Here is a 13,852-nt window from a genome sequence, read left to right as displayed (position 1 = left end):
TATAAATATACTGGTCACCTAAACAGGGCAGTGCAATAGGGTGGCGAAGGCCTGGCAGGGGCCGGTGCGGGGGGCAGGGGTTGATTGGGGAACGGGGGTCGCCTGTAATACTGTCACAATAGAGATAACTTTTTAAGTACAGTGCACAGCGAGAAGCTACCTGCACGCCTCTTTCCTTGTGACAGTCTCAGGTGGTTCAGGAAGCGCAGACACCCGTTTGCCCCGGGGAACACAGCTGGCTGACAGGTGTGTCTGCACAGACAGACAACCGCTCGCCAGTCACCTTTTGTCTTGGTTTAGAATTCTGGCCTGGCTCCCTTTCTAAAGCTCTTCTCTATTTGGAAAAGTCAGGCTAATGTTTCAGCAGAAGCCCTCCCTCCCTCCCCGCTCCCCGCCCCCCGCCCCTAAGAAAGCTCCCCTCCTCTGACATGACAAAGTGGGGAGACCCAGCCGGCATAACATGGGCCAGAACGCAGCAGTCACCTTTCTCCCTGCAGGGCTGCTTCTCTGCCTGCCTGCCAGCATCAGTGCATCCTCCCCCCACGTTTTACTGAGGTTTTTTATTTAAAAACACATTCTCTTATAAGACAATAACACTGCTATATAGTCTCTCAAAAGAGCAGGTGCTGAACATCAAATCAAGAGAAGGAATACAAAAGAAAGTCTTGATGAGCAATATTAAGTATCTCCTACACTTTGATATAAAAAAACAAAAACAAAAAAAACCCAAATTGAAATGTTGAAATATTACCTTTAGGGATTTTTTGAAAAGCAAAAATCAAATCTTCATTTTAAAAAAATATTTTTTATTGATTTCGGAGAGGAAGGGAGAGAGATAGAAACACCAATGATTGGTGGCCTCCTGCACACCCCCTCCTGGGGATGAGCCCACAACCAGGGCATGTGCCCTGATCAGCAATTGAACTGTGACCTCCTGGTTCATAGGTCGACTGCCAACCACTGAGCCATGCCAGCCGGGTTCAAATCTTCATTTTTAATCGTGGAACTTTTATGGCGGCTTCTCCCACTTCTTTGGATATATCCACCCCCAGAGGACATCTGCATCAGAATCAGACAAACTCATTACTGCAAACATTGGCTTCCGTCTGGCACTAGTTCTATGGATTGTTTGCTTAGAACTCAACACACATATCTAATTTACAGTTAATTCCATGTGGTGATAGTTCTCAAATAAATACAAATACAACAGGATCTCAAAACAGATTAATTGGTGAAGAAAGGCCAGTTCCATTAATAAGAAATCTAAATTTGGAGACTTTTTAAAACCATTTTGAGGTATACTTGACATTTGTAAAAAGCTACACTTATTTAATATACACTGAGTGGCCAGGTTATTATGATCTCTGAACAGATAATAAATCTGGCCACTCAGTGTATATCCTATATAATAAAAGGCTAATATGCAAATTGTCCCCTTGACAAGGAGTTCAACCAGCAGGCAGGCCAGCCAACTGCCCTTGTCCCCTCCCTCTGGCCAGGCTGGCCGGACCCCACCCATGCACGAATTCATGCACCGGGCCTCTAATAATGCGTTCAGAGATCATAATATTCTAGTCACTCAGTGTATACAACTCAATGACTTTGGAGATTGAGATGTTTTGAAAGAAATAATTCTACAGCTCTCTAATACTGTAAATACATAAAAACTTGAAATGAGGTAGGAAAATAACAGTCTTATATTCTTTATAAAGCTAAGAAGGCGAACCTGCGCCCCTTCCCACGTCAGCCATCCCCCAGGCCGCACCGCTGCTGCTCTGCAGCGCCACCATCAGGCTTGCTCCTGGTCCCCCTTCTGCTGTCGCTGCCGCAGGAAGGTCTTAGGTCCTACCCGCTCTCTGTTCTTCCTCAGTTCTTCACATGGCTTCTGGTTCTGTATTTCACTGTTACCCGACCTGGGAAAAGCCACCATCTCCCGCCTCCACCGGGCCCCAAGGAGACACCACTGCACCGACGGCGAGTCCCACCGAAGGCAGGGCCATCCACACCAGGTGTGTAGGTGTGTGTGTGTGTGTGTGTTCTGCCACCGCCTGCTAACTCTGCTCACATATCATCAGCCCTAAGAGCCTGGTTCATGCAGCCACAGTTAAGGACGCCAATGCGGAAAAGGTTAAGTGTCGGATGAAACCCTGTAGACGCAGAACTGCTGGGTTAGGCAGCGTGACCATCCTTCCCGGTTTTCTGCGTCCGGGATGAACACGCCCGGAACTCGATAACCGACGGAGGACCATCTCCTCGGAGGAGCTCTGGTCTGGGAGACGGAGGGAGGCGCGCAGGGGCCGCTGGCGGCCGTGTCTCCGTGGCCCGGAGAAGGCCATGTTCGCAGCCCCGGCTCCTCCGGCAGCTTCTGGCACATCTCCCTCCGTTTCCCAGCATCCTCGCTGGTTCTGAACGGATTTGACCTTGCAAAAGGCAGGCCAGGGACATGGTTTCCAGTCTGTTTCCAAACGAAGGAACCCATCACCCTTACCTATCACCCGTTTCTAACCTATGACTTGTCGGGCTTTTTATCATTTGAAACTGTAGCAAACACATCTCTTACAAGGTTCCTACCTGATAGGTTCCTGAGAGAAATGACTGTAGCCAGCATATCAACGGAAACCTCACCTATAAAAGCAGCCTCCCGGTCTGACTTTTACAATGCGGCCTGCGTAAGGATAGCAGGCGCTGCCTACCTGGGTTCATAGCGGACGCCTTCCGCGTCGTACAGAATGCCCACGCCGGCACGCAGTCTCTCGATCCCGTTCCTGAGAGGGTCGCGGGACAAAGCGAACAGCCGAGTCAGAGGAAGGAGGCGGAGCATGGCCAGCGGCGGTTCACGCCGGCCCGGCCCCGGGGAGGCATGCGCGCCCGGGCCTTACCACGCGATCATCACGCCGTTGTCGGTGCACAGTCTGGGGGGAGGGCACAGCAGTGCGCACTGGGTGGCGTCTGCTACGATTTCCAGAGCTTTCCGGATGTAGAAGTTGCTGGCAACTCCTCCAGACACCACCTGAGGATGGAGGAGACACAGGAAGGGTCACACGCGGATGAGAGCGGCCAGGAGCTCCCCTGGAATGGCAGCAGCATCGACGACAAAGCATACGTCACCGCTGGCGGAGGGATGATGGGCTAGTGATGCATTTGATAATAATAAAGAATTTAAGAAAAATGCCACAAAACATTTCACGGTCAGCATATCATCACTGTGATCCTATTTCAGCGTTATCTTCCCCTGACCTTTTTCTAAGGGCAGTCAGAGTACAATACCTTAGACCAGTGTTTCCCAACCTTCTCTCATGATGAGAATCACCTGGTGGAGTTGTTAAAACACAGATTCCCGGATCCCAACTAAGAAGTGCTAAACTAGAATTTTTGGGAACATATAGGTAAAATTGTATACTTAACTGGTGCTCTAAGACAGATTTTATATACAGAGCACTAAGTTAGGTATGCAATTTTACCTATATGTTCTCAAAAATTCTAGTTTAGCACTTCTTAGTTGGGATCCGGGAATCTGTGTTTTAACAACTCCACCAGGTGATTCTCATCATGAGAGAAGGTTGGGAAACACTGCCTTAGACCCTGGAATTTTTACATGTGAGCGTTTTTTTCTTAAATAATTCTTTATTTACCTTTGATATTCCATTCTGCCCATCTACCACCATCTAAATACGGTCTCACTCCCTAATTCTCAGAAGAATGCACTTTAGAAGCAGTCACCCGAGAAGCTCACCACGGCTGTGAGCACGTGGGGTCCACCAAAGGACACGAGCGTTAAGGAGACCAGCCTGTTTCTCTAAGATCATGCCGCCAGCTCCTGCGCTCCTCCTCATCGCGGACCCTGCGACAGGCACGAGCAGAGCGGCCTGGGGCTCCCTGGCCCCAGGGCTGTGCACACCCCAAGGCTGCCTCGTACCAGGAGGGGCACCAGGAAGGGACGTGGGTGGCAGAGCCTTCCTCTCCGGGCACAGGCGGCTGAGCCCTCGGAGAACACCTAGCGTGAAGGGCACCACCGCTCCCGGGCGAGGGGCTCCCGGGCGAGGGGCTCCCGGGTGAGGGGCTCCCCAGGGCGAGGGGCTCCCGGGGCGAGGGGCTCCCAGGGCGAGGGGCTCCCGGGCGAGGGGCTCCCGGGGCGAGGGGCTCCCGGGGCGAGGGGCTCCAGGGCGAGGGGCTCCCGGGCGAGGGGCTCCCGGGCAAAGGGCTCCCGGGCGAGGGGCTCCAGGGCGAGGGGCTCCCCAGGGTGAGGGGCTCCCCAGGGTGAGGGGCTCCCGGGCGAGGGGCTCCCTGGGCGAGGGGCTCCCAGGGCGAGGGGCTCCCCAGGGTGAGGGGCTCCCAGGGCGAGGGGCTCCCAGGGCGAGGGGCTCCCGGGCGAGGGGCTCCCAGGCGACGGGCTCCCAGGGCGAGGGGCTCCCAGGCGAGGGGCTCCCAGGGCGAGGGGCTCCAGGGCGAGGGGCTCCCCAGGGTGAGGGGCTCCCCAGGGCGAGGGGCTCCCCAGGGTGAGGGGCTCCCGGGCGAGGGGCTCCCGGGCGAGGGGCTCCCGGGCAAAGGGCTCCCGGGCGAGGGGCTCCCCAGGGTGAGGGGCTCCCCAGAGTGAGGGGCTCCGGGCGAGGGGCTCCCGGTCGAGGGGCTCCCCGGGCGAGGGGCTCCCGGGCGAGGGGCTCCCCGGGCGAGGGGCTCCCGGGCGAGGGGCTCCCCAGGGAGAGGGGGTCCCGGGCGAGGGGCTCCCCAGAGTGAGGGGCTCCGGGCGAGGGGCTCCCCGGACGAGGGGCTCCCGGGCGAGGGGCTCCCCGGGCGAGGGGCTCACCAGGGCAGCATTGCTCGGGGGCAGCAGGCCTCTCTGCTGGCAGAACAGGAGGGCGCGGTGCGTGCGCTTGGCGAGGTGGCAGGCAATGGCGTGCTGGGCGGCAGCCGCGATGTCGGGGGCGGAGGACAGGACCTGGCCCGGCTCCAGGCCTGCAGATGGAGCACAGTCTGGGATCATCCCCCACCCCTTTTGTTACTTTATTTTGTTACCTCGCTCCGAGCAGAGTGAGTTTTCCATTCGTTTCCAGAGAGTGGAAGGGAGGGGGAGACAGAGAGAAACATCGATGCACATGCTTGGCTGCCGCCCGCATGAGCCCTGACCAGGGCCTGGACCCCTGCAACCGAGGTCCATGCCCCTGACTGGAATGGAACCCGGACCCTTCGGACTGCAGGCCGAAGCTCTAGCCACTGGGCCAGACCGGCTAGGGCTGTCCACCTAATTCATTGAAATATACCTTCCTCTCTTTCCTTCCTTGTCACTATCCTATCGATCACATGCTGCAGTCCAGAGAAGGAGAAGTCACAGTTCTTAGCGCGGTGCATGGGCGGCGTGAGATCAAAGTGCAGTCTGTTTCCCCGTTTGGCCAAGTGCTCGATGGCCCTCCCGCCACTCATGGCGGCACACTCCGGGTGCTTCGCCAGGGCCAGCCTCCTCGCCACCTGCCGGGGACAGACACACCCCCTCCAGTGAGTCAGAAGCCACGACGCAAAGGAACGGAAACGCATACCACGCCGGGACGAGGAAGACAGCTCTGCGTTCGCAGTGTGGGCGCCAGGCGGTCAGCGACGGCCAGGCCAGCCTTTCTGACAGCCAGACCACAGCGACGTATGTAATATCGTAAGCAATAAAGAATTAAAAACACAAGAAACGTAAGTGCATTTGCAAACTATATGAGCCTTTATGGGCTGCTGTACACCTCCCACGCTGTATTTGAAATGGGGCAGAAAGCATCTTTTGTAAACTACTTTTTCTTTTTGTCTTCCTCCACACATACTTTTTCAGTCTAATGGGATTGCATTCAGGAATATTTAGATCAATGGTACTAGTGCAGACATCACCGCTTAACTGCAAACGACACCTTCACAAAAAGCAATGCAGAGATTAGTTCCGAGTTACCTTGTCAAGCATGTCGCCCGGCGCTATGTCCAAAGACTTCCCAAGAAGCAGGAAGTCTGAGACGCTTCTGACCAAGGCCAGCAGACAGTGGCCTCCAGAAATCAAGAGCACTAAAAAGGGAAACTCCACTCTATCCGTCAGCCTAATGGTCAGCGCATGCGCCTCCATGTGGTGGATGGGGATAAAGGGCTTTTTCCACTGGCCCACCAGCTGCAGGCTGAAGGACAGGCCCACACCCAGGCTCAGGGCGAGGCCAGGCATGGTGGTGGTCGCCACAGCTGCCAGCTCGCCCGGAGGGACCCGGCTGGCGGAGAGCGCCTCTTGCACTATTCGCTGGATGTTTTCTCTGTGAAGCTGCTGGGCCACGGGGGGAATGATCCCGCCTGTCCTGAAAGAGAATTTTAAAAAGCTTGTTATAATTTTAAGGCTGTAAAAACGGGGGGAGAAAAAGTATATATGAGAGCTGACGGCACGTTTTCTTTTTTTTTTTTTTAAATATATATTTTATTGATTTTTTACAGAGAGGAAGAGAGAGGGATACAGAGTTAGAAATGTCAATGAGAGAGAAATATCGACCAGCTGCCTCTTGCACATCCCCCACCGGGGATGTGCCCGCAACCCATGTACATGCCCTTGACCGGAATCGAACCCGGGACCTTTCAGTCCCCAAGCCGACGCTCTATCCGTTGAGCCAAACTGGTCTCGGCTGAAGGCACGTTTTCAAAGTCATCGTTATATCGCTAAAAACGTTAGTCACATGTTTTCAAACGTGTCTCACAACACAGCTTCGGAGCCCAATGGGCAGTGACCCCGGGCGGGATGCCTCTGCACCACATTTGTCTGTCGCTGCAGGAAATCGCCACCATAACCTCGAGCAGCTTTCTAAGGAAGAACCTTGGGCCAGGAAAGGACAAAGTGAAAATGGACTTCGGAAAAGCTGATCTCTCTGCAGGCAGGCAGGATTTTAAAAGTTTTAAAGTTACTGCCAAAGGCGGAGGTGATTACATCTTAAAGTGGGTGAGTGTGGGAATGGAAGGAAAGGTAGGGTTCCAACCTTATTGGGGAGAGCCTTAAAGGCCAGGCTGGGGGTGGGGCGGGGAGGGGGAGGCTGTCTGACAACAGCAGTTCTTAGAAGCTTTTGTACAAGAGAAGCAATTAGCTCCTCAAATTTAACTTTTATACAAGACTAGAGGCCCAGGGCAGGAATTCGTGCATGGGTGGGTCCCTCGGCCTGACCAGCAATCAGGGCTGATAAGGGCCTGGGAGGCTGGCCGGCCAGGGGGAGGGACCTCAGGAAATTGGCTGTCTGGGGGGAGGGGCTGAGGGAGTTGGCCCGATGGGTTGAGGGGCTGAGGGGCGTTGTCTGTGGGAACACATTGACCACCAGGGGGCAGCTCTTGCATTGAGCGTCTGCCCCCTGGTGGTCAGTGTGTGTCATAGCAATGACTGGTCATTTCAGCTGTTTGGTCGCTTAGGCTTTTATATATATAGATAAACAGAAAAGAACTATTTTATTTTACATTTTCCAAAAAAAATGGAAAACCAAGATAGTGTCTACTTACTTTAAGTGGACTTCCGTTTGGGAATGTATTGCTTCCCCCAAAATATTTCCAGTTTCATCCACCACAGCAGCTGCAGTGTCGTCACAACTGGTCTCAATTCCCAGCACCGCTCTGTGAGGACAGGCTTTCCCAGGATGGAAGTGGAAGCCTCTTACGTACTCATACAGTCTCCTTCTCGATGGTTTCGGAAGAACTCTTGCTGTCTTACTCAATATTAGCATAGTTGCTCTATTGGTAATTCCTGGAAAAGAATTAAAGAAGCAAACTTATTATTGGGAATTGGCATTAGCCACTCAACCATTCAGTTAAGCAAAATTCTGAAAGCTTGGTTTATTTCCTAATGTGTAGTTTTATAAAATTATAGGAAAGTCTTATAAAAATGAGCAAAAAATTTAAAGGCTATAGCAACTTGTTATGTAATTTATATACTATAATATAACTAAGTGTGAATGAATGTAATACTCTTTAAGGGGAAAATAGGGTAGTCAGACGTAACTTTTTGGATTACTGTTACCCTCATGCTGTTCTTACCAAACCCCTCTTTGTTCTTTACAAAACAGCTAATATTATGGGATAACAGCTGCATGGAATAGTCCTCCGGAAAGTGCTCCTTATTTCTTTGGCTGCTAACATTAAGACAAAATGTGGTTTAAAAAAAAAAATCAAACAATAAAGGCAAAATAGATCAGTAAAAATAAATGCAGCCTATTTCTTGGAAACATCTTTTAAAATAAAATTTAATCATTTGCAAAAAGAGCAGACACACAAAGTAAGCTTTAATCGCCTAGCTCACAAACACGTGTTCTCATAACCGTCATCTTACACGAACCACATTTCCATTACAGAGACTGCAGCCTCCTACTTTCCCCATTAGTTACAACTTTTCGAATTAAATTTACCTTCCTGCCAGAGGTTTATCCTAACAGGGATGTCCCCAGATCCCATTTTCCCCAACATAGCAGCAGTCCATCGCTAACGCCCCCTGGCGCTGCTAAGGATTAATGTCACGTCCCCACATCACCTAGAACTGTCTGGGTGTTGCCCTGGCCCGTTGCTCAGTGGAGAGAGCACCGCCTGGGGGACTGAAGGGTCCCGGGGTCGATTCCAGTCAAGGGCATCTCCCTCAGTTGCAGGCTGGATCCCTGGCCCTGGTCTGGGCAGGAGGCAACCAATCACGTGTGATGTTTCCATCTCTCCCTCTCCCTACAACCATCTCTTAAAGTCAATGGGCAGATGTCCTCAGGTGAGGATGAACGAAGCACAGCAAAAAGACTGGCAGAGCCTCTGGGGGTGTGAGGCCCTTTCCCTAGCACGCCGGCGGGACGGCACGGGAGGAGGGAGCGAGCAGACGCTGGGACTTGCACGGATCCAGGGAGCAGAGGGCACCGGGGGTGAGGTGCGATCCACCTGTTCAGAGAGATCAGCGTGGGGTTCGGCTGACAGACACCCCGAGAAATCAGGTGTGCAGCCCCCACGGCAGGCCGGCGGCCGTGCGGGTCCTCTCTCCGGAGGTCACGGGCAGCTCCGGGCCGGCTTCCCCGCTGCCGTCCCCGGAGACACATTGAAAAGGCGGGGCCCGCCGGTGGCCCGCGCAGGGGCGGGTCGTGGGTGCGGACGCGCGAGGCGCGGCCACTCACCGCTCCCGAGGGCGCGGGGCGGGCGCTCGTCCGCGGTCTGCGCTCCGCCCGCCCGGCCCGGAAGCCGCCGCGGGGCCGGAAGTGACGCCATCGCCCGGCGCCGGAGACACCACAGCCCCGAGGAGGCCGCGCGGTTAGTCCGTCTGCCCCGGGCGCTGCGGGGCTGCCCGCGCGGTCCGGGCGGGAGCTGGGGGCGGAGGCGCGGGCTGTCAAGGGGCTGATTGTGGTTCGGACCGGCCCGGGCGCCCTGGGGGAAAGCGTTGGGTGGCTGGTTCGCCGTTCCGTGTCCGGGGGCCTGTCACCCTCCTCGCGCTGCGGCCTGGGACACCGCGTAGGCCGAGAGCCGGGATGGGGCGCCGCAGGCTCGGGGCTCCCGGAGCACGGACCCCCGGAGCCGGCACTCCCACCTCCCCGCCTGAAGGTGGGCGGTCCGTTTCGAGGTAAAAATAAAAGGGGGTGTCTTAGAACTCACTTCCCTTTAAAAATCTAATACCCTACGTCCCCGCCCCCCCCTTTTCATTAAGGCATTACATGTGGACATATCTTCCCATACATGCCCTCACCCCCCGTGTCTGTGTCCATTGGGTATGCCTGTATGCATGCACACATGTCCTGTGGTGGACCTCTTACCTTCCCCACCGCTCCCCCACCTTCCTGCTAAACACTGAAATATGGTAGCAATCATACTTGGGTAAAAACTGCTGTTTGAGTTTTAACCTTGCTAACCTTCGATTACTTGCTTAAACAATAGGGTAGTTACAGGAGATTGACTCCCACGGACTTGGTAGCTTCAGGGGTAGAAACTACAGATAACCTTTAGAGATTAACCTCTGAGTTCTGCTTTTGTATTATGGGCAAGATAGAGCCACATTCCAATGTTCCCAGCCTTTAGAATATTCCTGTGGTTTGAAGCTTTAAAAGGGATTGCCTACACCTGGATCGGTGCTGGCGTGTGGGGCCCACCTGCGGGTGGTGCTCCCGCGGCCGTCCTGGCCAGTTTTTCAATAAATCCTTGCCTGCTTTTTTAAATCGGTCTTCAGCCTCCGGTGGTCTTATTTTGAACCCAGGGTTCGGCCCCACAGCAAATACCCCACGTTTAGAATGCCTTGTGCACGGGACTTTAGCACAGAGGGCTCCTGTTCTTGCGCCCCCACTTTTTTTCTTTTATTGAAATGTGAGCTCACGGCCACTTTTCTGTCCGAGAGGCCTTCCTCCCTGCAAGGCTCTCGGGGCTCAGGAAGCGAGCACCCCGCCATGTAAGGCTGGCAGCGCTGGCCCCTGGCGGCTTTAAGTTAGATGCATACACCACAGGCGGGAAGTCATCCTCTCTTGACGGATACAGATGTAAATTCATAGCTACCAGAATGTTATGGAAAGTTTTTTTAAGGTGAAACTTGGTTTTTGACTATTTTTTATTGCTGTGTGGCAGTAGTCATAATGCACAGTGAAGTGGCACTTAGCATATGCCAGGCCCTGTTGCAGATTAATTTACTGAACCTCCCTACAACCCTGCTGGAAAACCGTCTTGTCTCCCTAATAGAAAGATGTGGAAGGCTGGTCAACCTTGAAGCTCTGAAAGGTCAGAGGCAGGCACTCCCAGTCTAATTGAGACAATGGTAACTAAGGCAACTTCCCCATCAATATTCATGTAAATCCTCACTGATAAAATAATCTGCCTGTTACTGGAATTTCCTGCCTAAAGGCTATGGGTGTATCCCATAGACAATAAAAGGGATAGCTAGGCCAAAGCATGGCGGTAGTCCTCCCACTAGAGGTGGGCTCCCGCCTGGCCCCCAATATTCCCAAATTAATATTTCTCTAGTCTTTTTCATTTGTGTGAGGCCTTCTCCAGAACCCGAACCCTGAACCGGAACTCTGAACCACGCGGGATGTGAAAGGGGCTCCCAACCCCAGGAGGGAGTGGCTGTCTTCATTTACACGGAGCACTGGTTCATGGGATTTGGGTCACACAGCTACCAGGTGCAGAGTTAAGCACTGGAGTCTGTTTTCTTAACCACCAGATAACTCTTATTTTTCTCTGGGCTGCATTGTTGACCCAAAAGAAAAAAAAAATTTTTCTTATATTTTTATTGATTTTTTTACAGAGGAAGAGAGAGGGATAGTTAGAAACATTGATGAGAGAGAAACATCGATCAGCCGCCTCCTGCACACCCCCTACTGGAGATGTGCCCGCAACCAAGGTACATGCCCTTGACCAGAATTGAACCTGGGACCCTTTAGTCCGCAGGCCAACGCTCTATCCACTGAGCCAAACCGGTCTCTGCCCAAAAGAAAAATTTAAAAATTACGACCTAAAGATAGAGAAAAATGCAGTCCTGATTGGCCTTGTAGGTCAGGGGTTCTATTATGCACTGAAATCTCGCCTGGACATTGGGCGGTTTTTCTTGCAGGTGAATTAGGCTCAGCAGGTGTGCCCCTGCTCTCCTGTGCTGTGCTTGGTAGTGTTGGTGTCATTGGTAGATTGTCGTCATTGAGTCTGAATTTTGCCTTATATAAAACAGCAGAACTCTAGGACACATTAGGAATTTTATTCTTCCTTTGAGTGCATTTTAGAAACCTACACCAAATGCATGTCCTGTCCTTGACACTTCCTCCATGTTCTTGATTGCACGAGAGAAGTTACTGGAGGAAAGGTGTGGGCACTCTGGACGGGTATCCAGGCTTCCATCAGATCACATCTATGGTCCGAGTGTCACTTACAGGCCTTCTCAACGAAAGATGGCCTAACCACGGACACTTCTTGAATTGAGAGTTCCAAATACATCTAGATAAACTCATTTGTCTAACTTCCCACTTGTATACTTTAGACTAGGAAAATCATATGCAAGAGAATACTCATTCCCTAATTATGTCTTACTATAGTGGATTTTATCACATATTTTGGGGGTTCTTCCCTTTGGGCCAGAACATTAGTTGCTAAGAGATAAACTATCCATTCCCTGTCTTCAAAGAACCAAGTCCAATAACAGGCAATTGCAATCCAGCATTATGGAAAGTGTGCATTGAGAAAGTGCATTAGGTGGTGTTGCTTCCACAGATGGATCCATAACCTAGCAGGCCTTGGTGTGATTGCTGGGTTTAACATCTGATTCTCATATAGCTTGAAATTGGCTCATGACAATGGGGTGCTAGATCAGACATTCAATTTGCTGATAAACTATGTAAAAACCATACTACAATAGAGGCCCTGTGCTCGAAACTCATGCACTGGAGGCCGGCAGGAGGGGGGGAGGGGAGGTAAGGGGTGTGGTTGTTAGTTTGGTTGTTTTGGACATTATGGACTCTGGCTCTTTATATTAATTTATGAGGAATGCAACAGTGAGGAGCTAGGATAGTTGAACTGGCGGGATTGGGATTTGGTGTTGACCAAATCCCAGTGAAAGCCAATCAAACTATAATCAGGACTGCTTAGTAAATATGGAATGGAAAGCAACAGAGATGGGTTTGGTGCTTCCCAAGGGCTCATTTTGAACTTGACACACCCCTTCCCATTTGAGTCACATGCTTCTCTGTCTTCATAGCTTGAGTAGTGGTAAAAATAGCTATTTGCCTCTTTTCCTTTGCTAAGAAATATCTTTTGATATGAAACATTCTTTCATTCATGGTAATACTGTCATCAGGTCTCATCTTTGGAAGATATTTTGCTCTTTGTTTGCTGCGTTGTTATGCTTCATAAATTTACCCTGTGACTTTAATCATTTTTGTGTGTGCAGCTCAGTGGTATTAAGTACTCTGTACTGTTTTGCAGCCATCACTACCATCCATCTCCATAACTTTTACATCTCTCCTAACTCTGTATCCATTGAACACTAATCCCCATTACTGTGTGACCCCTTTCTCCCCCACTCCTCTGGCCTCTGGCCACCACCAGTTTGTTTTATGACTGTGACCATGAAGGAAAACCATCATTTAACAACACTACATGTTGAAGACTTGAGGTTTTAGTGACTGCCTTCACTTGCTTAATTTTTTGCCCCATGACATTTATTACTACATGAAATGATATGTTTATTCATTCACTTATTATCTATTCTCCAGCTAGACTATAAGCACATAAGGGAAAGAACTTGGTTTGTCTTGTTTACAAACTGTATCCACAATACCTGAAGTAATACCTACAACAAATATTTATTAAATATTTTTAAAACATAAGGGGGAAAGTGGGAAAAATAGCAAGAGGCCTGGATTAGAGCCAGATTTCTATCTCTGAAGTATATGCAAAAATAGTAAGCCTTTTGAGATAAACTTTAAACATTAAGAAAAACAAAGTACTATTTAAAAAAAAATTTTTTTTTTTTACAAGTTCAGTTGCTTAAAATAACAGTATAACACCGATGAATGAATTTGGAGATTTTGCGATAATCCTACACCAAAAGAAAATTTTTATTGATTTGAAAAAAAATACACAGGAAAAGACAAACATACAAAGGCATTATCATACAACTGATTTCTAAAGTCAATACTTTTGAAATATAAAACAATTATCCCCCAAGTCAGTTTATTGAAACAAACTGACTTTAAGTTGGTCTCTAACTTTTCAATTTTGTTTACAAATGTTCCTAGGGTTTTCAGTATTATCCCATATCAGAACTTGTTTCTTTGGAAATATTTACTTCTCAAAGTTGTATATAGTTACTTCTTGCAATTAATGTCAGCAACTATCAGAAGCTTCTCTAAGTCACAAGAATTCAATATGGCTGCTGCTTTGGAAA

General features: G+C 50.7%; 1 protein-coding gene across 4 annotated transcripts; it reads right to left on the bottom strand.

The window, feature by feature from the left end:
* Nucleotides 1–833: 833 nt before the first annotated feature.
* On the bottom strand, nucleotides 834–9,144 carry OSGEPL1 (O-sialoglycoprotein endopeptidase like 1). 4 transcript variants are annotated; one of them, XM_045576254.1, is made up of 8 exons: nucleotides 8,504–9,144; nucleotides 7,483–7,723; nucleotides 5,921–6,308; nucleotides 5,259–5,463; nucleotides 4,805–4,953; nucleotides 2,880–3,010; nucleotides 2,694–2,765; nucleotides 834–1,059 (listed from the first exon to the last, which is right to left on the bottom strand). In XM_045576254.1, the coding sequence occupies exons 2-8, from the start codon at nucleotides 7,701–7,703 to the stop codon at nucleotides 981–983; spliced, it is 1,245 nt and encodes a 414-aa protein (XP_045432210.1). In that variant the 5' UTR covers nucleotides 7,704–7,723; nucleotides 8,504–9,144; the 3' UTR covers nucleotides 834–980. The 4 variants fall into 4 exon arrangements, 3 of the variants coding, with proteins under 3 accessions (XP_045432210.1, XP_036279071.1, XP_045432209.1); XM_036423178.2 differs by having other exon boundaries at nucleotides 8,890–9,144; XM_045576253.1 differs by lacking the exon at nucleotides 8,504–9,144 and adding an exon at nucleotides 8,382–8,477.
* Nucleotides 9,145–13,852: the final 4,708 nt, after the last annotated feature.

This window comes from Pipistrellus kuhlii, unplaced genomic scaffold, assembly GCF_014108245.1.
Source record: "Pipistrellus kuhlii isolate mPipKuh1 unplaced genomic scaffold, mPipKuh1.p scaffold_m20_p_79, whole genome shotgun sequence".
Lineage (NCBI taxonomy): Eukaryota > Metazoa > Chordata > Mammalia > Chiroptera > Vespertilionidae > Pipistrellus > Pipistrellus kuhlii.
Note: the sequence above shows the minus strand (reverse complement) of the source record. Positions and strands in the feature narration are given on the sequence as shown.

Excerpts from the sequence above, each read along its gene's own strand:
- OSGEPL1 (XM_045576253.1), bottom strand. The coding sequence starts at position 8,439 with ATGTTGGGGAAAATGGGATCTGGGGACATCCCTGTTAGGATAAACCTC. Across the intron at positions 3,011-4,804 it reads CCCCGAGCAATGCTGCCCTG|GTGGTGTCTGGAGGAGTTGC; the intron begins GTGAGCCCCTCG and ends CTCCATCCTCAG. Across the intron at positions 2,766-2,879 it reads AACGGCGTGATGATCGCGTG|GAACGGGATCGAGAGACTGC; the intron begins GTAAGGCCCGGG and ends CGACCCTCTCAG.